This window comes from Spermophilus citellus (assembly GCF_964194105.1).
Source record: "Spermophilus citellus genome assembly, chromosome: 13".
Taxonomy (NCBI): domain Eukaryota; kingdom Metazoa; phylum Chordata; class Mammalia; order Rodentia; family Sciuridae; genus Spermophilus; species Spermophilus citellus.
Genome location: NC_138193.1, coordinates 58,395,369 through 58,420,390, shown reverse-complemented (window position 1 = coordinate 58,420,390; position 25,022 = coordinate 58,395,369). Strand labels below are relative to the sequence as shown.

Below are 25,022 nucleotides of genomic sequence, written 5' to 3'. Positions count from 1 at the left end.
CGCCATGCACAAAAGTTAACTCAAAATGGATCAAGGAGCTTGATATCAAATCAGAGACTCTGCGTCTGATAGAAGAAAAAGTTGGCTCCGATCTACATATTGTGGGGTCGGGCTCCAAATTCCTTAATAGGACACCCATAGCACAAGAGTTAATAACAAGAATCAACAAATGGGACTTACTTAAACTTAAAAGTTTTTTCTCAGCAAGAGAAACAATAAGAGAGGTAAATAGGGAGCCTACATCCTGGGAACAAATTTTTACTCCTCACACTTCAGATAGAGCCCTAATATCCAGAGTATACAAAGAACTCAAAAAATTAGACAATAAGATAACAAATAACCCAATCAACAAATGGGCCAAGGACCTGAACAGACACTTCTCAGAGGAGGATATACAATCAATCAACAAGTACATGAAAAAATGCTCACCATCTCTAGCAGTCAGAGAAATGCAAATCAAAACCACCCTAAGATACCATCTCACTCCAGTAAGATTGGCAGCCACTATGAAGTCAAACAACAACAAGTGCTGGCGAGGATGTGGAGAAAAGGGTACACTTGTACATTGCTGGTGGGACTGCAAATTGGTGCGGCCAATTTGGAAAGCAGTTTGGAGATTCCTGGGAAAGCTGGGAATGGAACCACCATTTGACCCAGCTATTGCCCTTCTCGGACTATTCCCTGAAGACCTTAAAAGAGCATGCTACAGGGATACTGCCACATCGATGTTCATAGCAGCACAATTCACAATAGCTAGACTGTGGAACCAACCCAGATGCCCTTCAATAGATGAATGGATAAAAAAAATGTGGCATCTATACACAATGGAGTACTATGCAGCAATAAAAAATGACAAAATCATAGAATTTGCAGGGAAATGGATGGCACTAGAACAGATTATGCTTAGTGAAGCTAGCCAATCCCTAAAAAACAAATACCAAATGTCTTCTTTGATATAATGAGAGCAACTATGAACAGAGCAGGGAGGAAGAGTAGGAAGAAAAGATTAACATTAAACAGAGACATGAGATGGGAGGGAAAGGGAGAGAAAAGGGAAATTGCATGGAAATGAAGAGAGACCCTCATTGCTATACAAAATTACATATAAGAGGTTGTGAGGGAAATGGGAAAATAAACAAGGAGAGAAGTGAATTACAGTAGATGGGGTAGAGAGAGAAGATGGGAGGGGAGGGGAGGGGGGATAGTAGGGGATAGGAAAGGTAGCAGAATACAACAATTACTAATAGGGCATTATGTAAAATTGTGGATGTGTAACCGACGTGATTCTGCAATCTGCATTTGGGGTAAAATTGGGGGTTCATAACCCACTTCAATCTAATGTATGAAATATGATATGTCAAGAGCTTTGTAATGTTGTGAACAACCAATGAAAAAAAGAATAAAAAAATAAAATAAATTAAAAATAAATAAAATTTTAAAAAATTGCAAATAAAAAAAAACAAAAAAAAAAGAAGTGGATATAAAATCAATCGACAAATACATGAAAAAATGCTCATCATCTCTAGCAGTCAGAGAAATGCAAGTGAAAATTACTCTAAGATATCATCTCACTCCAGTCAGAATGGCAGCTATTATGAAGACAAACAACAACAAGTGTTGGCGAGGATGTGGGGAAAAAGGTACACTCATACATTGCTGGTGGGACTGCAAATTGGTGCAGCCAATTTGGAAAGAAGTATGGAGATTCCTTGGAAATCTGGGAATGGAACCACCATTTGACCCAGCTATTCCTCTTCTTGGACTATACCCAAAGGACTTAAAAACAGCGTACTACAGGGACACAGCCACATCAATGTTTATTGCAGCACAATTCACAATAGCTAAACTATGGAGCCAACCTAGATGTCCTTCAGTGGATGAATGGATTTAAAAAATGTGGCATTTATACACAATGAAATATTATTCAGCATTAAAAAGGAATAAAATCATGGCATTTGCAGGTAAATGGATGGCATTGGAGAAGTTAATGCTAAGTGAAGTCAGCCAATCCCCCCCAAAACAAATGCCCAATGTTTTCTCTGATATAAGGCGGTGACTCATAGTGGGGTAGGGTGGGAGAACATGGGAGGATTAGATTAATTCTAGATAAGGAAGAGGGGTGGGAGGAAAAGGGAGGGGGAAGGGGATTAGCAAGGATGGTGGAATGTGATGGTCATCATTATACAAAGTACATGTATGAAGACTTGAATTGGGTGTCAACATACCTTATATACAGAGATATGAAAAATTGTGCTCTATATGTGTAATAAGGATTGTAATGCATTCCACTGTTTTAAAAAAATAAAATCAATTTTAAAAAGACCTAATATATATTAAAAAAAAGATATTATGTCCATCTAAAACTATAAATATTTTAAAAAAGAAAGAAATGAATCCTGCATGCCAGGGTTTGAATGCATTCACCAAAATTCGTGTGTTAGAAACTTAATCTCCAAATTCATACATTGATAGTATTGAGATGTGGGGTCCTTGGGAGACAACTAGGGTTAGATGAGGATATGAAGGTCAGGAGCCCATGATGAGATGAGTGACCTTTATAAGAAGAGGAAGAGAAACCTGAACTTGCATGCTTTCTTGCCATTTACAACCCTCAGTCGGGTCCTCACCAGATGACAGCCCCTTCCTTATGAACTTCTCAGCCTCCAAACTATTCTGTTGCAGCAGCAGAAAACAGACTAAGACTCTGTAGAAGCTATGGGAGAAAGGAGCAATGGCACAGTCAATGCTGGGCCTATGTATGGAACGGCTGTCAGTAATTAAAAGAACTACAAAACAAACAAACAAACAAAAATAAATAAAAAAATGTATTAGTTGATGACTATTAAGAAGCAGATGTAGAGTGTTAGGAAGAGGAATAGTCAACGGCAGGTGGGAATCATGTCAAAATAGTGCCTCTTTGTTCTGAACTTGCGATCCAGCAGACCAGACTATATGAGACCCAGGTATTTGATCTGGGAATTTTCCCATATGGTGTAATTTCTTTGAAAGGTTGAAAATTGCTTTCCAGCTGTATATTCACTTGGCATTCCCAATTAGATTTTCACTCCCATGAGGATTTCCAGTACAGTACATCTTTTCCTAGGTGTTAGTTGTTTCTCCTTCCCTCTCCACTCACTCTACTCAGTCTACTACAGTGGCAAATCCAAAGATATTTCCTAAAGGGTGTCCGAATGGCTCTCAAAGCTGAGTGCTTATCAGAGGGAATAGTTTACTTCACTTGAGCAGTTAAGTTCTTTGATAAAAGTATACTATGTCCCTCCCCCTCACTGGGTCAAAGTCACTGCTACCTGAGCCCCTGTTCCACCCAGGCTTTCTGGTGCATTGGGACAAACACATGGGAAACTGGTTCCACAAGCAGATGCAGACAGATGTGGACACTCACATGCAGCCAAACCATCTGGGGATTTTCACACATTATGCACTTTATTGGAAATCCTGGAGGCTCTTTTTCCTTCTATATATTGCTTGGCTCACAAAAAGAACTGACATATTTATCTGTAAATATAACATATTTTATTACTGAATCTCGCAATTAGACAGGAGAGAAAGAATTTAATTTGACTTCTGAGTGGAAACCAAGGTTAGATTTCTTTGAAAGGATGAAACCCAGTAGGTGATCATCCTAAATATGGAAGCCTGCGCAGATGGAAATTCCCAAGACGCCCAGGAGCCCTGCCTTTGCACAACCTTCAGCAGCAGTATCATCTGGAAAGGTGAAAAGTTTAAAAGGTCATTAAAAATATATTACAGCGCAACAAATCAAGGATTTATATAAACATCTTAAGTATTATAACTTCATGATACTCAAGATTTTAGCTATTCTGGCATAGCAAAGAATAATACCATATTCACTTAAATAAGATTGACAATTCCTGGAAGTATTGATCAGCTCAGACCTAATTGATGCTGTAAATTCTGTGTTGGCAGCATACTTTGTGCCTTAAAAGTGCTAATGGGTATTGAAAAATTTTTTTTCCAGGCAGTAAAAATGTAGCAAATGCTACTCCTTTTCTTTTTATCTACCTTTGGCTACTCTGGGAATTTCTTCTAGGTTCTCATGTGCTGGCTCTGGTACTCTACTGCATTTAGAAACTGTACACAATTCAGTAATGACTGCAGTGCCCTGTGTTACCCGGATGATACAGGGCTTTCATTCCTTTGCCTGCTGTTTCCTGGATCAGTTCTATTCTAGATTCTGATGACATTTCTTAATGCTTTCCTTCATCTCCAAAAGACGCTATTTTGAGGGCCCAGAAGACTTTCTTCTACTTGAAATTCTTACATTTGAAAAAAGAGGGCCCATAGTTGTCCTTTGACACCCAGGAATCCTTTCCTATTTCAACCTTTTCCACTTGACAGTACATTCCATGGAGGCAGACCTTTCACCATCTCTGTGTCTATGACATTTAGTGCAATTTCCACACACACAGGAAGTACTTGATTCCTGAAGTAAACTGAGTCAGGTCACCTTTCCATTTATTTGCATTTCACACAGCACCTAGCAGAGGGCCTGGCACAGAGGAGCTTTCTAAAAAGGTCTGGTGAACGAACAATTCCTTGGTACTCACCTGTCTTTTCAACCACTTCCCCTTTATACAAGGGGATGTGTTTGCAGAGTTGCTCAATGGGTGACCCAAACAGGAACCAGTCCACATTCGTGATCAGAGACTGCAGAGGGTTGTACTTGACCCAGGTGTATTTGTTGGAGGACATGACGTTTATAGTCTGAACCAGAGAAGGAAGCATAAAATAAACTGGCAACTCTGGTGCACCTTATTCTAAATCTTGACTGGTTTTTCTCTTTCAAATTATTATTATCATTATTATTATTTTCTGTACTGATGATTTCACTCAGGGCTTCAAGCATACTGGGCAAGAACTCTTCTACTGAACTACATCCCCAAATCTTTCTTTCTTTCTCTCATTCTTTCTTTATGACAGGATCTCACTAAGTTGCTTAGGCAGGCTTTGAACTTACCATTCTCCTGCCTTAGCCTCCCCAGTAGCTGGAATTACAGCATGTGCCACCTCACCTGACTCTCTTTCAAATTATCAAACACAAGGTCATCAGGGATCTCAAGGCATCCTCTCTTTCTGACCACTCTGTCTGCAGAGAGACCTCATTATTACTAGTGCTATTTTGAAGTTGTGGGGTATGAATAAGCCCCAGGTATGAAGCATCAGTACAGGCTTATATGTTCTCACTGTATCAGATTGTTTCTTTGCATCTTTTATATCATCAAATATACAACTTTACTCATTGTTCTGCCAGTTGCTATTTCATAGAGCCTGGCTCTAAGAAGACAATCTGATCAATCATCTCTACAAAGACACTGAAATTTTTTATAAGTTCATACATATAAGCTGTATGCTGGAAATTGAGCTGAGTTGTACTCCATAGCTCAAAGAAAGAAAGAAATACAGTTAAGTTTTTGATAAGGTGACTACCACATCATGGGAAGGTACAATATTTTAATCTTCTCTCCCACTCTTCATTTCTCCATGGCTCAGAAACAGAGCATTTTTAAGGGTATCCTAAAATTACCTTCATCTCATAGAGGTACCGTTCCAGTTTGTCCAGAGCAGGGATAGCTGAATGGTCCATCTTTAGGACGTAGCAGGCTCTTCGGGAGAGCACCCTGGATGCGATGTAGCCCTGAGGCAGTAAGAACAGAGTTACTGCCCCTCCTCAATTGCCTGGTTTCTAAACATCTAAAATGACGTCTACGCCTTGGAAGAAAAACCTGAGCATGCACAGTGAGCCCCTACCCTTGTTTTTAAATCTGTAATCAGTTCTGTGCACTCAACTTTTACAAAATTGCACTTTTGTTTCTTATTTGTCATTCCCATCCCTTTGAAATTGTGCACACCCATGACTTAGGCCTACTCTTCATATTATGGGATCGGGATCTGCAGTTTGGAGTTTGAAAGATTGAGATGCAGCAATCTTGTGTTTTTTGATAGGTTTTATGTTGCTTTTCCCCCACTTTGGAATAAAATACAACATTCTTCAGAATTGTGGTGTTCAGTATTGTAGTTGCTAGTCACATATGGTTATTTAAATTCAAATTAGATAAAATTTTAAATGTGCTTCCGCCATCACATATTTTGAGTGTTCAATCACAACAAGTGGCTGGATAGAGGCTTCCCTACAGGAAAATGCAGATATAGGACATTTCCACCATTACAGAAAGTAGGTTCTGTCAGACAACGGTGCTTTAGAGCTCTCTAAGTGTACCTACCCCTACCCTCACACCTGCACACATGCTTCACCACCTTCTTGCCTTCTTTTTTCTCCATCCTATCTCCACTTCAAATCCAAATTGGCTGAAGAGGAATTAGTTTGAGAAAGTAGGGATGTGAAGAACCTTGGAACATGGGGACCGTGGAGCCAAAAAGCACCTAAGCCATTGAATTTTCATCTTGAGTGAAACTTTTCTCTACACAGTTTTAAATAATCATATACTCCATAAGGTTGTATCTAATAGGAACTCTTATAGTTCCTATTTTTCAATTCTAACAAATTTCTAGTTTCTAAAACTCAAAAATATGCTGAAGGCAAGGCTGAGGACAGTGTAAGGGGCTTACCACTCTAATTTTTTAAACATTTGGGTGATTTCCGTGACATTTGCTTTGTAAGAATTTTAGAACCACTTCCTTCTAAAGTGTATCTTGCAAAGACTCCATACTTTCAAATGTGCCATGGCACTCTCAACACAAGGGGAAGTAAGTAAGCATGTGAGGAGGTTTCTAGAAGAAATGGAGAAAAAAACGCCTCTTTAAATGACCAATGAGATTAGCTACAACCTACTTATATCTATTGTGCACATCTCTGTACTCAGGTTTAAAAAAGGGGGGGGGGCATCACTAATGTTGGTATAACAAATGGATAAATGGATGAAGGACAGAATAAGTTTTCTGAGCAGTTTCTGAGATGTATTTTTAATGCTAGTAACTAAAACTTGGAAGTACCTTCTTATAAAAATGTGACATTACTTATCCTATATACATAATTAAATGGTATAAAGTTGCTCTGATTTTCTGCTATGGTGTGATTGCCTTGTGGTTGTTCTTTTTCTACATGGTGTTTTGCATTAGGAGCTCTGATTTATTTGTTTATCCATTCAACAAGTATTTTGAGAGTCTCTGTGCTGGGCTTTGCTTTGGTCACTCTCTTACGCTATGTACTTTCTGAGCCTGTAATGAACAGCAGCACATGGCTCTTCCACTTTCCGCCTTAAAAGGTCATGACGATGCAAATGATTTCTATCATATTGTTTCTTAGAAATGATTCCATTTGCTTCTTTGTTAATGAATCGCTAGATTATTTCAAGGGAAAAGCAGAGGTGAGGAAATTTATAAGGAACTGCAGAGACAAACCCTGGAATGTAAATACACAGTAAGCAGCTGTCCCTCTGCCCCTTAGAAAACCAGTGTTGAAGAAAACAAAAATCCTCTTGCTGCTTACATGTTTATAGTCAAAAATTGTGGTGGAAGAACATGATCCAGCATGGATGTCAACAGTAGCAGTATTTTTTTCATTGTCAATCGTCACTGTTTCCTGAACATTGCCACCATTGTTGCCTGGGCTGATGATGTTATAAACCTAGAATTGACAACAAAGATATTATGGGTTTTCCATAAATCACATGCATTTGAAAGGCAGGTCTTTCAGCAAAATAAAGCTTTCTAATTACTTCGAGCAAGTCATTAAAAGCTAAAACTTCTTCCTTGGAATTCTAGTCCAAAGCCCATGCTAAGATAAGAACGCCAAGCTTTTCTTCAGTTTACTGTATCATAAAAAGGAGAAGAAATGATATCACAGGAGACTGACCACATTTTAAAGGAATGGGTTACATTGGTGAAGGCTTTGCAGTTAGAAATGATCACCCCATCATTTTCCTTATTGGCTATTTCTGGGATTCCATCTCAGGGCACATGGACTCTCTACTGTCCTTCAGATTCTCTTTTATCTTTCTTTTCACCTCCCAACATTTCTAAGGAAACAGTTTACCTCATATCCATGCGACTGTGTCCCAAAGATGGCCAGCACCACCAGAAATGCCACCTGAAAAAATAGAGCAGTCACATTCATTCCTTGTCGGGTAGTCACTGAGGGTTGGAACCAGAAGGGTAGACCCAGACACCTAGAGACACTGGTAGGTGTCAAAAAGTGGAAAGAAGTCCACTTCCAAAGTGGAAAACACACACATTCACACACTCAAAGGCATTTGTTGAGTTTATACCATTTATAAGACACAAGGTCCCTTGCCACTTAAGTCCCAACTTTATCACCCTCTAGATAGCAGAAAAAACTGGGGGCTGGTGAATAGAGTGGAAGACCTTATTTTCCTAGGAGTATATCCCAAAATAATTCATACTGGCTTTGGATTACTTGTGAACAATGATGTCCTCTGGTTAAAAAAGAAGATCTTTAGACACTATTATTGTTGTATGTATATACGTGACTATATGACCAATGTGATCTTGCAAACTGTACAAGAAATTATGCCCCATTTGATTCAAATGTATGATATGTCAAGAGCATTGTACTGTCATGTGTAACTTAATTAAAACAAATAAAAAATTTTAAAAAGACGATCTTTAATCCCTTGATACTGAGAGGGTAAAATAGACTTAAAATAGATTCATGAATGGGAAAAAACACAATGGATTTCTAACAGAAACTATGAAGCTAGGATGCTTAAGAATACAGTTAACATTTGAGTCTGGCATCAAGGAAAATCTCCATATCCTGCTAACCCATGCTCTTGTGGTTTTATCAGGTGAGTGCTGGGCCAGCACACTGCAAGCCTGACATGGAGGCAGATCTGAGATTTTGCAGATATGCTGAACAATCTAATGTGATGACCTTAGTCGACATTAATCGTGCTCTCTCTCCAGGGCATCATAGTGAACTACACTAATATTGAAAGCTTCCAATGGAGAAGATCTGTGGGAAGGGCAGATACTTTTAAGAACTGTCAGTGGGACTTTTTACGTCCTTTTTCATTTTACTCCTAACGTTTGTCATTGGGGTTGGAGCAGCTAATTAAGATGCGCTGCAGATATCCAGCGTGCCCCACTTACTCAGAGGCTCACCTTCTCTACCCCAAGACTGCTCTATCAACCTGTGATGCTCCATTCTATTTAGTTGATCTAGAATAGAGATTTGAATAAGATGATGAACAGCCCACTTTACTAATATGATTAGAAGGAGCTCAGGGAGGTCCTCTGCCCCCAAATAATCTCCCATGCAATATCATCATTAATGCACCCTGTTATAAAATTTTCCTCTTAGAAAATCAAGCAAGCCCTGGGAGAGGAACTCTTCAAACTCACAGCCTTTATGGCTTAACACTTTGCTTTCTCCCTTAGCAACTGAATGAGAAGAAGAGACAGAGGCTAGAGGAAGGAGCCCCCTTCTGAATCAGTGTGGCACTATGGAGACTGGGATCAGATGGAGGAGTGGGGTCACTCAGGGAAAGAATGCTTTGCCTTAAGGGCGAGTTTAGACACGATGAGTAGACGTGTTGACACTCACTGCTTAGATTTTGCCTGGCTGCTCCTATAAGCAAGACTTAACCTGGATAAATTACACCCTAAATCCCTCATTCATGGGTGTGAAAAATTTGCACTCTTCTATGTCTACTGATCTAGAAAATGAGGATAATACTATCTAGCTTACAGGGTTGAGGCAATAAATAGATGGAATTATTCCTGTGAAAGATTAGCCTACAATTTAATATGCATTTGAAATTCTAGATGTGGTTTAATACCATAGCTGCTATTATTACTATTACTGTCATTTTAAAAAAATTACCACTTCTCTTTTTTTTAAAATAGTAAATGTCATTTTTCTTAAATGCCTACCTTACTAACAACACTTGAGATAAAGGATTAATATTAAATATCTTCCAAATTAAAATTACCAACATATATCCATTTTTTTCTTTTCTTTTTAAGTAAACATCACCAAAAAAAAAAGAAAGAAAAAATAGACAAGGGACACACAAATATTCAACTTAATACTCAGCACTATCTCTGCCAAAGACATTATGAATTCAATAACAGAAGCTTAGAAGCATGAACCGAGTCTAAGACCCCTGAAATCTTTGACATATTGCACATGAACATTCTCTGCAAGTAGCCCATCACAAGGATATCAAAAAGTATAAATAAATACTCACAAGAATTTTCATTTTGCCTGACGGGAAGAAGGTACTGGAGCAAGTAAAGCTGCCTGGTCTAGCTTCTACCCTTTATATTGGTTCTAAGATGTGGAAATCTCTTCTCCAAATGATCACATCTGCACAGATCATGCCCATATCTTTGACACACCCCAGCAAACTGCTTTATCAGGTTCAAGCACCAACCACACACCTGATATCAATGAATCTCATTAGTCAACAATGAAAATTCACCACTTGGTCACTCTGCAAATATTTCCTGCTTATCTGTTTTATGCTGTGCTTGAGATTTCAATTTCCACCCTTTAAAAATATTTCAAGATGCTTTTTCTATGCATAGACACATATGGACATATTCTTAAAATCTCCTCCTGGAGGTAAAGCCCTTTCATAAGTCCTGAGTTGGGTCCCCACTGTACCTTCTCATCACCGTCCTGCTTTTTGAATTCATCCACCTCAGGAAAGGGCATGAAACTAGAGGCAAGGGCAGTGGCTGGGAGCCCTGTTTAGAGAATGAACAGTCCTAAGACTTTCTTTCTGTTTCCTTTGCACTTGGTGGCAATTTCCAGAGCTTCATGAGAAACAAGGCTCAGAAAACACTCTGCCCTGTGACAAGGCCTAGCCAAATGCTCACATTGAACCTTGTCTACAATGCCATGAGAACCATGAGAACGATGAGATATAATGCATTTCCAAGTTATCTTGGGAGGCACTGAGAAGTTCTCAGATTTTTTTTAAAAAGAGGGAATACATTTTAATTCATATAATTGTTAATACCTCAATTAGAAATAAATGTCAAATTATCATTAGCATTAAGACATGAATTCATAAGGTAAGGAAATTTATAAGAAAGACACCATGGGGGAGATTTACCTAAATCCTCACACCATGGTGTCTTTTTTAAAAATTTAAAATTGGTAAAGCATTTGTTTAACATGTGTGAGGCCCAGGTTTTGATCTCTAGCTGTGTGTGTGTGTGTGCAAAATAATTATATATATAATTATTATTATATAAAATTACTATATATACTAATTTTGCAACTTATACATGTTTGTATATATCAGTATATATATAAATTATAAAATATTGAGGAGCACCACCAAATGTAAAAGGATTCCATGAACAATGTTCTTGCTCTACAGCTGGAACAACTTCCTAATTAGCAGCTTTAAAAAAATGGATATTCTACAAGGTGGATATTTGGGCAGTTGGGGGGTCACCTAGTTCACTGGAATTCCCCTACTCTGGCTGTTCAGCTATGGTGGATGCAAAATGTGCAGGTCTGTTTAATTTTTCTGAGATCCTAGACCCCAAAAGGATTGCAATTTCGTAATATATTTGCAAATTTTCTCCCATATCTGGCTCCATAGACTCCAAAAAAGCAAGCAGACAAGGCCTCTAGACATCAGTGCTGAAGGAAATATTACACCCTACCCTCCACTTTGTCTCCTGGAGGGGTGCATCTTCCCTGTGTTCCCTTCCCTCTGTTTGCTTGCACTTGCTCTCTCTCCCCTGCTCCCCCCCACCAACTCCTGGCTTCCATGAGTGGAGCATAAACACCCTTCTGCCATGATGTTCTGCCTCACCTTGGTCCAGAGCAATAGACTCAAATCACCATGGACTGAAAATGAACTTTTCCTCCCCTAAGTTGTTGTTGTTGGGTATTTTCATCACAGAGACATAAAACCTGACTAATATATAAGTAACTCCCCAGAGTCACACAACTTGTAAGGGCAGGAGTGCAGAGTTGAGCCCAGGTCGACAGCATTGTCCACCCTCTTAACTACAAGAACCATATGTCCTCTGGGATTATTTGCTGGTTTAAGTGTAACTGCTTACCCTGCGGAGATAGGAGCATTAGCAAGAAGGCTTCTGCTTCCAGAATGCTGCTGAGATGGAGACTTGGAAATCCTCAGTACAACCCACAACTCAAAAATGAAAACAGGGGGAATGAGAAGCTATATTTGTAAAAGATTCTATGAATGAAATTCATGTCTCAGCTGCCCAGCTCCCCACTGAGGGGGTAAAATCACTGTTACAGAAGGGGTGTTGAGGGTGCCCACACTTTGGGTCTCTGATGCAATAAGTCTGAGAAGGGGTTCAGGCATGTAGGTTTCTAAAACTTACATGGGTTATTCTGATTGAAATAGCTGTTCCTAGTCCCTCCTATGTGCACCAAGGAATCTAAGACCTTGCAGGATAAGGAACTTGCCCAAGTCTGTATACAGTCAGTGACAAAAACAAGACTATCTCCCACACCTCTTTGATTTCAGTAATCCTAAGTAGGTAAATCACTGAAACCTTTGAAAAAAGAACTTCAGTGAATGAAAGGATTGATACTTATTTATCCACTCTACTCTTGGTCATTGCTTAGCTGAGCCCAACAGTATAGACACCAACATATTTGCAAGTGGTCACATGCCCTGGACTGTATGCCTTGCTTGGGTCACAAGAGGTGTGCAATCAACTAACACATTTCCCAAAAGAGTTGATACAAATTACAGTGTGACACCTAGTTCACTAGATCTTGCCAAGACTTGTCATTTTCAGATTTTTAAATTTTTGATGAGTATCAAGTGATATCCATTGTCGTGCTAATTTGTACCTACCCCACCTGATACTATTAATATGAAGTTACTAGTACCTTTCTCAAACTTTGTTCATTCCAGGTTCCTCATCTATAATTTACTGGTTTCCACCCTTTGGGCATTTTTTCTAATTTATGTGCATTTGTAAGAAGTTCTTTTTATATTCAGAATACAAATTCTGGAATAGATAATCTTCTCCTGGTATATAGCTCGTCATGCACCAACCTTGTTTATGATGTGATTTGTTTTACAGAAATTTTGAATTTCAATGTCAAAAATGAGAAATATTTCCTTCAACAATTTTTGCTTGGAGTCCTGCTTAAGAAATGTTTCTAATGTCTTTAATGTATTTTCCTACATTTCCTTCAAGTCTTGTTTTTCACATTTAATTTTACTATTATATTTTAGTATAGTATTAGATTCCAGCCCAATTTTTCCCCCATTTGGATATCTGGTTGTGCCAGCATCTCTTATTGAATAGCTTAGCCTTTTTTTATTTTTACTGACTTACAAAGTCATATGGTTTCCATGTACATTCTAGCTGATCATTGTCTCTCTATTTCATTGGTATATTTATTTATGCAAAAAAAAAATACTGAATACCAGTGTTAATTTCACTGTCTCAGGCTGAGGTTGTGGCTCAGCTGTAGAGTGCTCCCCTAGCACGTGCGAGGCCCTGAGTTCAATCCTCAGAACCACGTAAAAATAAATAAATAAATAAAGGTATTGTGTCCAACTACAACTAAAAAATAAATATGAAAAAGAAATTTCACTGTCTCCATAAGTAAGTTCTGATATCTGGCAGATCCAATCTCCCAGCCTTGCTGTTTTTCCAAATTGTCATAGTATTCTCATGAATTTTCTTTCTCCTTGTCATTGATTTCTATTCAACTAACCTCAAAATTACTGTTATTTTTCTAACTTTTTGAGCTGGGTACCATCCATTTAAGTTCAATACCTCTTGCCATGTTTTAAAGAAAGCATTCAAAAATATGTGTTTACCTCTAAGTACATTTCATTTGCATGCCTCACCTATTTTATCAGGGTTTTGGTTTGGTTTGGTTTGGTTTTGGTATCAGGGATGCTGAACCACTGAGCCACATCCCCAGCCCTTTTTGTCTTGAGACAGAGTCTTGCTAAGTTACTTATGGTGTCACCAAGATGATGAGGCTGGCTTTGAACTCTTGATCCTTCTGCCTCAGACTCCAGAGCCACTGGGATTACAGGCATTCACCACCATGCCTGGCCTACATCAGTTCTTAATATTTCTTAGTTTCACTCCTTAACCCAACAGTTATCAGGGATACTTTTCAGTCTCTGGATTTTAGGAATTTTCGTCTCTGTCTCTCTACTTTCTCTCTCTCTCTCTCTCTCTTTCTTCCCCTCCGTCTTTTGCATAATTTCTAAACATTCTATTGGCATCAGATTCACCATTTTAGGTCAGGAGCCATTTTATCTAGAGGTTCCAAAGTTTCAATTCTGAGGCACAGCTGCTTAACTTCCTATAAGAACATGGGCCTGCTATCAACCCCACCCCAGCTTATACTCCTAAGCAGATTCCTCTTGCAGGGTATAGAGTTGCTCTGTGAGTGCCAATAGACTGCTGCTCTCCTTGGAGGGACAGCCTTGTTGGTATGCTTCATGTTACCAACAATAAATCTCTTGTGTGGGATTTTGGTGTGCTGTATGATATTTGGACTTTGCAAGCGTCCTTTCACATTCCATATATATTTGAAATAAATGTATTTCAAATGTGTATTCTCTAACTGGTGATTACATTTGAAATGGATTTTTAAATTAGATTAAACTTATTAATTTTATTTTCCATTTTTTTTAAAGTGCTGGGGATGGAACCCAGGGCCTTGTGCATGCAAGGCAAGCACTCTACCAACTGAGCTATATCCCCAGCCCTTATTTTCCAACTATTAACATTATTCCCAATTTTGGATCCACCTGATGTAACTAATTCTACTAGAGCTACATCAAAAATTATCTTTATGATTATGCTTTTGTCTGATTCTGTGTAAGTTCATTTTAGCATGTTGTCCTGAAGATCAAGGTCTTTCATTTTCATTTTATGTAGTATGTTCCACTTTGCCTCTGTTTATGGCTTTGTTCTGCTTTGTTTTGTGTTCCTGGTTAGTTTGCTTTCTTTGATATTCTTTGGCTGGAACAGTCCTTTGGTCCTTTTATTTTCCACTTTTCTATGTAGCATTGCTTTAGATGTTTCTCTTGCATTTAGCATTTTACCAGTCTGACTCTTTCAATTTATGAATATCATTTTTTTCTTCATTGTGATTACTAATATATTTTGGACTTTTTTCTACTCTCTTGCTGTATTGTGTACTTACTGCTTTTATTTGCATTCTCTCCCATTTTTCTGCCTTCATTTATAAATATTTTTTTCTTTCTTTTCCCTGTCATTATGATTTAATTTTATTACTTATTACATTGAAACCTTAATATGCATACTTAATTGCTCATATTTCCTACAAATCCTATGTTTTTATCTTCTTCCCCAAAGAGACAATAAACTCAGTACCCTTTAACCAATTACTAAGCATGTTTTCTACCCCAATATTGTTATAATTGTGTAGTTTTACTTACTCTAAAAAATAAAAAATAATATTTAATCTTACTATCAGTGGTTGTTAAATTTACTATTTTGTGAATTCCTGTGCTAACTAGTTTTCTCATATCCCCCAAATTTTCTTTGCTTTTTGTGTAAGTATATATTTTAATTGTTCTTTTATTGGGAGCCTACCAATGTTAAATGTACTTGGTCTTTTCATGTCTGAAAGTGTCTTTGTTTTCTCCTCACTTTTAATGAGCAGTAATAGGTTTACATCTGTTTTCTTTTTAACATTATGCCATTGCCTCTTGGCACCTAGTGTTGCTGACATGAATGTGCTTCCTGTGTAATTATGATCTTCCTAATTTATTATTTTTCATAGTAATACACTATTTTATTCCAACATATTTTGTTTAATAATTTCTTATATATGTAATGCCTTCATTTGTATCTTTGGGTGTCTTAAACACCTTTATCTATATCTAACTATTTATATCTATAGATAGATGTATTTTTTTCCTAACTCTTGGATTGTTCAAACCAAATAGAAAATCCACTCCAACTACTGATATGGTCAGTTGCCCCTCTTGACAAGCAGACCCACTTTAGGCCCATTCTAACTATTACCCTTTGAATTTTGAAACCTAAATTCTCTGTTTTTACAATATTTTCCAGGCATTTTTATCTGCATGTACTATAATAAGCAAGTTCACCATGTCTGAAATAAAAGTAGTTGTGTAATTTCCCCAAAGCAGCCCTTACCATGGATACTATTATTTCTGTTGACAATTTCTTCATGTCTTCCTTGATTCTTCTGCCATTTCTCCTCTGGGATGTCATGCCTTTCCAATAGATGTCTTCCTTTTCCATTCATCATAGCAAACTCCATTCCTTGTCCTCGCCACTACACACTCCCTATCACAGTGACCTTTATTAGTTAAAATTATCTGCACTATCTATCATAACAAACAATGCCTAATTCATAGTAATTTGAGAAAAAAATATTTCTAATTCATGCGAAGTCCAGTGCAGCTGATGTTCTTAGTGGGTAGCTCCCCTCCAAGTAATGAATCATGGATTTTAGCTTCTGTCTTATGTGGCTTCCCTAGCCTCACTGTGTAGCTTCAGGATTATCCTGGTATCCTCCAGGTGGTAGAAAGAGGGCTAGACCAACAGTTAGGTTAGATTAACACCTGCTTTTAACTTCTTCAGACAGAAAGTGGCCTCCTCTGCTCACTGTCCTTTAGTAAAGAGCAATGGCACAGCCCCATCTAGTTGTTAGGAAAATGGAGCCCAACCCTGTGCCTGAGAAGCCAGTCTATACCAAAAGACCAAAATTGACTTCCCTTCATCCTTACCATCACCATTAATTCATGGCTTGGAAACATCATTTTGCCTACATTTCTCTTTGTTCAAACACTTTTTAAAATTCTTCAGTGAGTAAAGGACAAAGTTTAAAACGTGAAATTTAATTCACTCTACAGTCTTGTCCCAAAGTAACTTCCCCAAGTGGTATGAGAAAAGGTGCTACAGTTTGGATCTTGAATTCCCTCTAAAGGCCCATTTGTTGAAGGCCTGGACACCAGCCTGTAATGCTATTGGGAGGTGGTGTAACCCTTAGGAGGTGGAACCTAGTAGAAGGAAGTTCGTTTATTGGAGGTATGACCTTGAAGGGGATTCTAGTACCCCAGCCCCTTCCTATCTGTCTCTCTTTTCTTTCCAGATGCCTTGAAATGAATAGGCCTCTTCTGACATGCTTTTCTGCCATGATGTACTGTGCCACCACAGGCCCAAATCAATGGGACTGAGTAACTATGGACTGAGTCCTTTGAAACCATGAGCCAAAATAAATCTTTCCTCCTTTTAAGTTGATCACCTCACGTATTTTGTCACAGTAACAGAAAGCTGACTACCACAAAAGGAAATATTCCAAATGAAAGAAAGAAAAAGTGCTTATAGAGTCAGAAAGATTCTCAGGTACTGAATTGCCACTAGAGACACCCAAGCCATCCTATTGTACTTTCCTGTTTTTTCTCTGCATATCACTGATTCCCCACCTTTACCATGCTATTCTTCCATACTCCTTTCTTTGTTTTGTCTTTCTTTCTCCTCTTTTTCTCTCCATCCCTCCTTTAGTTCCTATTTCCCTCCTGTTCCTAATGGCTGCCTACCTTATGAAAATCACTGGGAAAACATCCTGAAAAGAATAAAAGGTCAACTAGAGGCAAAGAATATCTGTCTTCAGAGAATTTGTTGTGCAGCAGAAAATATAAATATTAAAAGATATTGTTTTATTCGGCTTTTTTGCTGCTGTGGCTAAAATACCTTACCAAAACAACTGTAGCGGAGGGAAAGTTTATTCAAGGGCTCATGTTTCAGAGGGCTCAATCCATAGACAGCAGGCTCCGTTCCTCAGGGCTAAACAGAATGACGGAAGAGTAGGGCAGAGGGAGGCAACCCATATAACAATCAGAAGCAGAGACAGATCTCCACTTACCAAATACAAATATATACCCCAAAGTCATACCCCCAATGCCCCACCTCCTCCAGCCACATCCCACCTGCCTTCAGTTACCAATTAATCCCATCAGGTGATTAATTCACAGATTGGGTTAAGGCTCTCATAATAATCATTTTTCCTCAGAATGTTCTTGTATTTTCTCACACATGTGCTTTTGGGGGACACCTCACATCAAACCATAACAGGTAGCGATTATAAAGTTTCAGAAGAGAAGTACAAGTAAAATTATTTGATAATCCAGAATACAAATTGTACTGATCATATCTATCAGTGATAAACAAAAGCATATTTATAGTCTCCATTGTTTCCTATATTATATAAAACAGGCACTCATTTCCTTTAATGGCCCTCAATTCTACTGATGAGATATGCAGAATCTGAGAATCACATACACAGGCCATAACATATCCCTTTACTCCCTGTTCTGCCAAAGATCCACTTTAACATGGTAAGCCAGCTCTGACTTTTGCTGCAATGTGTCAAGTAAGGACTCAAAAAGTATTACTGGGAAAAAGAAAATCCAACTCTAAGTAGCCCTGTAATGGGGGTACAGTTATTTAGGAAAATCTAATAGTGATTCTATCATAAGCAAAATAACCTCGGCAGATTAGCAACTCAGCGAGACTCTGTCTCTAAATAAAAAATATTAAAAAAGGTTGGGGATGTGGGTCAGTGGTTAAGCACCCCTGGGTTCAAACCCCAGTGCCAAGAGAGAGAGAGAGAGAGAGAGAGAGAGAGAGAGAGAGAGAGAATGTAATATCAATTCCATGCAAATTCTTCTAGAAAACAAGAGAGGCGAGTACATTTCCCTACTCACAGTTAAGGCCAGTACTCTCATACAGAGGAAAAGAAAACTACAAACCAAAATCCTGCATGAGTACAGATAAAAAGAATCTTTCAAAATGTTAGCCCATTGAATACAACAATATATAAAAATAATATTACATTGTGATCAAATGAAGTTTTTCCTGGAATGTTAGGGTTTTTGACAACACTTAAAAATCAACCAATGTAATCCAACATACTGTAAACTGAAAATTAAAAGATATATGATAATTTTGATAGATACAGGAAAACATTTGGCAAAATTCAACATTCTGATGATAGAAACTCTTAGGAAATGAGGAGTAGGAGGAGTTGCCACATCCTGATAAAGGACATCTGCAAAAAAGGAAAGAAAAGGAAAAAACTCTTCAGCTAATGTCACACTTTAAAATTTACCAAAAAAAATTAATAAGTTTGACTTTAGTAAAGTTAAAATTTTTGTTCTTCCAAACATACTCTCTCAAGAATATGAAAATAAAAGCCACAGAGTGGGAGAAAATAGTTGCAAAATACATACCTAATACAAGAACTGATACTCTAGAATATGCAAAGAACACTCAAATTCAAGAAAATTAAAAACAAGCAGAAGATTTAAAGAGACAACGGACCAAAGAAGATACATAGATAGCAAGTAGGTACATAAGTAGATGTTCAGCTTCATTGATAATTAGGGAAATGCTAATTAAAATCATGATGTGGTACCACTATACGCACATCAGAATGGCTAAAACAACAAAGAAGCAGATTGAAAAAACATCGAAAATTATTATTGGAGGACCTGGAAAATTTATGCACTGCTGTGGGAATGCAAGATGGCAAGAGCATTATGGAAAACAATTTGGCAATTTCTCATCAAGTTACATATAATTACCTTATGGCCCAACAATCTCACTCCTAGGCATCTAACCAAGGGAAATGAAAATATGTAGCCACATTAGAAACTGTGCATGAATATTTGGAGTGGCTTTCTATCATGCAAAACCAGAAACAACTCAAATGCTTTTCAAGTGTTTATAGCCAAACCATGGTAAATTTATGTAATAGAACACTACTTTATGATTAAAAAATCAGTAATAAAGGATATACCTCAACACATACTAATCTCAAATACAGTATTCTAAGTGAAGCCCCTAGTGCTTATACACAGACAGTATACACAAACCAACTCCCAATCAGATTAACATAAAATGTCATACAGAAAATATCTCAAGTCTATCACCTAAAACATCATGCTTAGCTACTTTTTTAAAATTAATTAATTTATTTTAATTAGGTATATATGGCAGCAGAATGCATTTTGATTCATTGCACACAATTGCAGCACAACTTTACATTTTTTGGGTTATACAGGATGTAGCATCACACCATATGTGCAGTCATACATGTACCTAGGGCAATGATGTCCATCTCATTCCACCATCTTTCCTGCCCCCATACACTCTCCCTACCATCCCTCCCCTTTGCCCAATCAATGTTCCTTCATTTTTCCCATGCCTCCCTGCTCCCCATTATGGATGGATCAGCATCCACTTATCAGAGAGAACATTCAGCCTTTGGTGTTGGGGGATTGGCTTACTTCACTTAGCATGATGTTCTCCAACTCCATCCATTTACCTGCAAATGCCATGATTTTATTCTCTTTTAATGCTGAGTAATAATCCATTGTGTATATATATCACAGTTTCTTTGTTCATTCATCTATTTAATGGCATCTAGGTTGCTTCCACAGTTTAGCTATTGTGAATTGAGCTGCTATGAACATTGATGTGGCTTCGTTACTATAGTATGCTGTTTTTAAGTCCTTTGGGTATAGACCAAGGAGAGGGATAACTGAGTCAAATTGTGGTTCCATTCCAAGTTTTCTAAGGAATCTCCATACTGCTTTCCATATTAGTTGTCCCAATTTTCAGTCCCACAAGCAATGTATGAATGTGCCTTTTTTCCCTACATCCTTGCCAACATTTATTCTTGTCTGAATTCTTGATAATTGCCATTCTGACTGGTGTGAGATGAAATTTTGGAGTAGTTTTGACTTAGCAATTCTCTAATTACTAAATATATCGAACATTTTTTTCATAAAACAAAAAAAAATGCACATGTGAGAAAGAGCAAGAAGGCTCAGCTACCTTTGAAGTGACATATGATTATTTGAAAGTGGACTTAGATTGGCTGTAAATGTATTTTGAAAACTCAGTGACGTCTAAAACAACAACAACAAAAACTATCAAGTATATTTGATATGCCAAGAAAGGAGAGAGAAGAGTGACATATAAAATCATATAAAATGTTTAGTTAGATGTTGAGAGCTATGGTGTAGTGGGAATGACGATGGCATTTTTGCCAGAATGGAGTGGTTGAGAGGTGACACCAGCAAGCCATTGAGATGATAATGGTTATGTAAAGCTGTGTATTCAATTGCATATTAGACCCCTGCTGTCCACCTTGGCCTGCTACTTTGGAGGCTTGCTACTTTGGAGTTCTCACAGGGATTCCTGGAGAGTTCCCATTGGTTGGGGAAGTGCCGGAGGAGGGATTTCCGGAGGAGGGATTTCCGGTTGGTGGTTGCTGGAGGAGCCGCGTGGATGGCGTTCAGGAGAGTTCCCAGGGAGTGTGCTGGTGGACTTCAGAAATAAAGTTTGTTCCTGCTTCAGTGGCTCCTGATTTGTGCCCAGCCAGACTGCGGGCAGTTAAAGTTAGAGAAAGAAAACCAGAAATAAAAATGTTCAATAAACAGAAAAGTTACAGACATCGTAGCTATTAATCCAATGATATCAATAACGATTTTGAATGTGAATGATCTAAATACACCAAGAAAAATAGATTATCTGAGAAGGTTAAAAAAGACTCAGCCATATGTTGTCTATAAATGCACTTTAAATATAAAGATATCAGTTAAAAATAGAGATGGAGAGGGATACCCAACTAATGCTAATCAAAAGTCAGCTGGGGCAGCTGTATTAATTTCAGATAAAGCAGAATTGAGATTAAGGGAAATTATCAGTGATAAGTATAATTTACACAATTATAAAAGAATCAGTTCTTCCAGAGGAAACAACAATTCTTAATTATTCACTTAACAACAGAGCCTCAAGATATGTGAGGCAACTGGGTTGTTGGCACATGCTACTAATTCCAGCAACTCAAGAGGCAAAGGCAGGAAGATCACAAGTTCAAAGGACACCTCAGCAATTTAGTGAGAACTTGTCTCAAAAAGGTGTGGGGGGAAGTAGCTTCCTTGGGGGGGGTGTGGGGGGAGGTGTTAATTAGAAAATTTCCAAACCTTTTAATCAATTTTTCTGTGAACCTAAAACTTCTCTAAAAATAAAATCTATTTTTTTGAAAAATTGTAAAAAATAAATAGCCCTTTAAATATTGATGGAACTACAAAAAGAAATAGACAAACTCACTCATAGCTTAAGACTTCAATACTCTTCTATCATTCATTGATAGATTATATAAACAGAAAATCAGTAAGGATATAATCAAACTGAACAGCACTAACAATAAATTGGAGTCATTTGACATTTACAGAATCCTTCATTAAACAGCAGCAGAATACAGATGTTTCTCAAGCTTTTATGAAAAACTCACCATAGTAGATCATATTCTGATCCACAAAATGCACCTTAATAAATTTTTAAAAATAATACTACAAAGCATATTGTCAAACCACAATGGAATTAAATTAGAAATCAATAACAGATATATAACTGGAAAATCCCCAAATGTTGGAAGTCTGAACAACATATTTCTAAATAGCACATATATCAAAGTCTTAAGAGAAATAAAAAAATCCTAAATAGATTAAGTGAATAGCTCTGTGTAGTATAATGATATGCGCCAATTATTCTTTGACAATGTTCCATGTTTTCTACAATCGTAGAAATTGTAGGAATTATTTTTTATGAACAAAAGAAAGTTTGGGATTATTTTTAAAAAGTGATATTTAAATGGTGAGCAATTGTGCATGAGGAGGAAGAGAGTGGGTGAAGAATCAGAGTCGAGGGTGGCTGAGGTACCTACCTTGATTGACTCGAGTTTAAAATGCTATTAAAACTAATCGAAATTACAGAAAATCAGCATGTTTGAGAAATAGTGAAAGTGGTTTGGTCTAAAGTCTATCTGACTTTGGAACATAGTTATCTAACACATGCAATAAATAAAGACAAAGCTTGGTAGGGTTGATCCACTTTTCAATGATATAGAGGTGGCTCAAGTGTTCAGAGCAGAGGAAGTCACACCGGAAAGAGGCAAAGGGTGAAAAAAGAAGATCAAAGAGAGACTACAATCCCAACATTGAAGGGACCCATGATAGAAAAGAATGCAAATGATGGGATGGTAGAAGTAGAAATGGGAAAAGGGGACGTCACAGAATTCCAGGCAGGAGACAATTTCCAAAAGTAAGAGAAGAGCAGGATTAAAAAGCACAAAGTCAAGTCAGTGGGGCACTGAGAAGCCCAGGGTCAGAGGCTCATTTTGAGTCCCATTACCATGGGTTAGCCTTTGATTACCCTGAAGCCAAACTTCAGAGAGCTGAGCTATGCCTGGTAAGTGAGGAAGTGGAATTAGAAAATATGTGATCCTCTTAATAGATGTAAAGAGGAGGACAAATGCAAGGTCTCTGTTCATGAGGAAAGTAGAGTTAAGGGAAGGATTTTATGCTTGTTTTTGCTTTGATTTGTTAGTATTGGGGATATCTGACCCTAGACACCAAAAAGAAGGTACAAACCAAGATAAAGGACAGCTATTTGATTCAGGAAAGTGGAAATCAGAGAGATGTTGGTCTTGGAAGCAATATATTAAGAACACTGGGCTGGGGTTGTGCCTCAATGGTAAAGTGCTTGACTAGCATGTGTGAGGGACTGGGTTCAATTCTCTGCACTGTATATAGATAAATAAAATAAAGGTCCATTGACAGCTAAAAAAAAGAACACATTTCTCCAGGATGGATGAATGAAGATGGGGTGAAGATAGAGATTGGAAGATGCATAATACCTTCGGGGTTTTTAGTGGACAGGGTAGATAGGTGAAGAATGGGGAAGACATAGAAGACTGACAAAGATGTGAACAGCCATGGAAAGGAAGAGGGAAGAAGTTGACTACAGACAAATAAACAAACAACAAAAACAAAAACATTGAATTCCACTGATACAACTACAGGTCCAAGAAGAATTGGTTTTGAGTTTAAACTCTTTTTTATTTTAACTTCTACTCAAGAAGGAAAAGAAAGGGCTTTGGGGATTATTAGGCCTTTTCTAGATTTGAGGAAGGCAGCCAACATCTTAGAATCTATTTTATACCTGAATTTCTGTTGAGGTAATCCTTTACTGAGTCCTAATCACATGGCAGGACGTATTGGAGATATAAGGGGTTTGAGTCATACAGCAAGAATTCCTCAGTCTGATAGACACACAAGGAGGCCACTAACATCATCTGTCTATACATTTGATCTATTTTAAAATGAGTCAGAATATTTCCAATAATAAAGAGTATTTACATTCCCCAAATACATAAGCTTGTTTATATACCTACTTTTATACGTGCCTGATATTCCTTTACGAAGAGACTAGATAAAATTTAAAGGTGTGTCAATTATGAAAAAGGTAAGTGAGATTGCTTTTCTAGAGGAACACCCATGGCTACCAACTAAAATATTAATTTAGTGGGAGGAGATCAAGGATATTAGAACACACAGGTGGAGGAAAGAGCAAGGAGCTCTCAGACGTTCAGAGACATGTTGGACCCAAGAGAAAGGGTAGTTTCAAGTGGCTACTGGTGAAGATGAAATCCCTATAACATCTTCAGCTCAGTGTAGAGAAATGGTTGATTAGTTGGATAGTTCTGACTCAATTTTTGTCTCTCCTTGTGACTAAGTGAGATTCTGAATGACCATGAAGTTGAGTATTAGAAATGTTTTAAGGAAGTCTCCCCATGGCCACTAAATCCCCAGTTCACACCATTTGGCTCTGCTACTTCTCTTAGGCTGGAGGGTACAACCCTCCTTCCCTATGTGTCTGTGAGTCTGTCTCATAGGGCTCAGCCAAAGGTCCACCTGCTGCAAGCAGCCTCTGCAACCACTCCAGCTCAGAGAACACAATCTTGTGAACATTTGTCCCCACTACTCATGTGAAGAAGCTACAAAGCATAAAGGACAAAGCACAGGCTCCTACGTATGTAAAATCACTGATCCATTATTACCTGCCATGTGATCTGGGACCAGCTACAAAGCCTCTCAGAACCAACACTCTCCTTACCTTTCTTTGGTATCCATAATATTGAGGTGTTGCCTTCCATCAGAATCCAT

The 25,022-nt window shown here is 37.9% G+C and overlaps 1 protein-coding gene across 1 annotated transcript; it reads right to left on the bottom strand.

The window, feature by feature from the left end:
- Positions 1-3,643: 3,643 nt before the first annotated feature.
- Positions 3,644-25,022, bottom strand: GKN2 (gastrokine 2; the record flags this gene model as incomplete). The annotated part of the gene is made up of 7 exons (XM_081265151.1): positions 3,644-3,726; positions 4,590-4,746; positions 5,567-5,677; positions 7,490-7,627; positions 8,036-8,089; positions 10,631-10,685; positions 24,973-25,022. 7 exons carry the CDS (start codon positions 25,020-25,022, stop codon positions 3,644-3,646), a joined length of 648 nt encoding a protein of 215 aa, XP_081121277.1.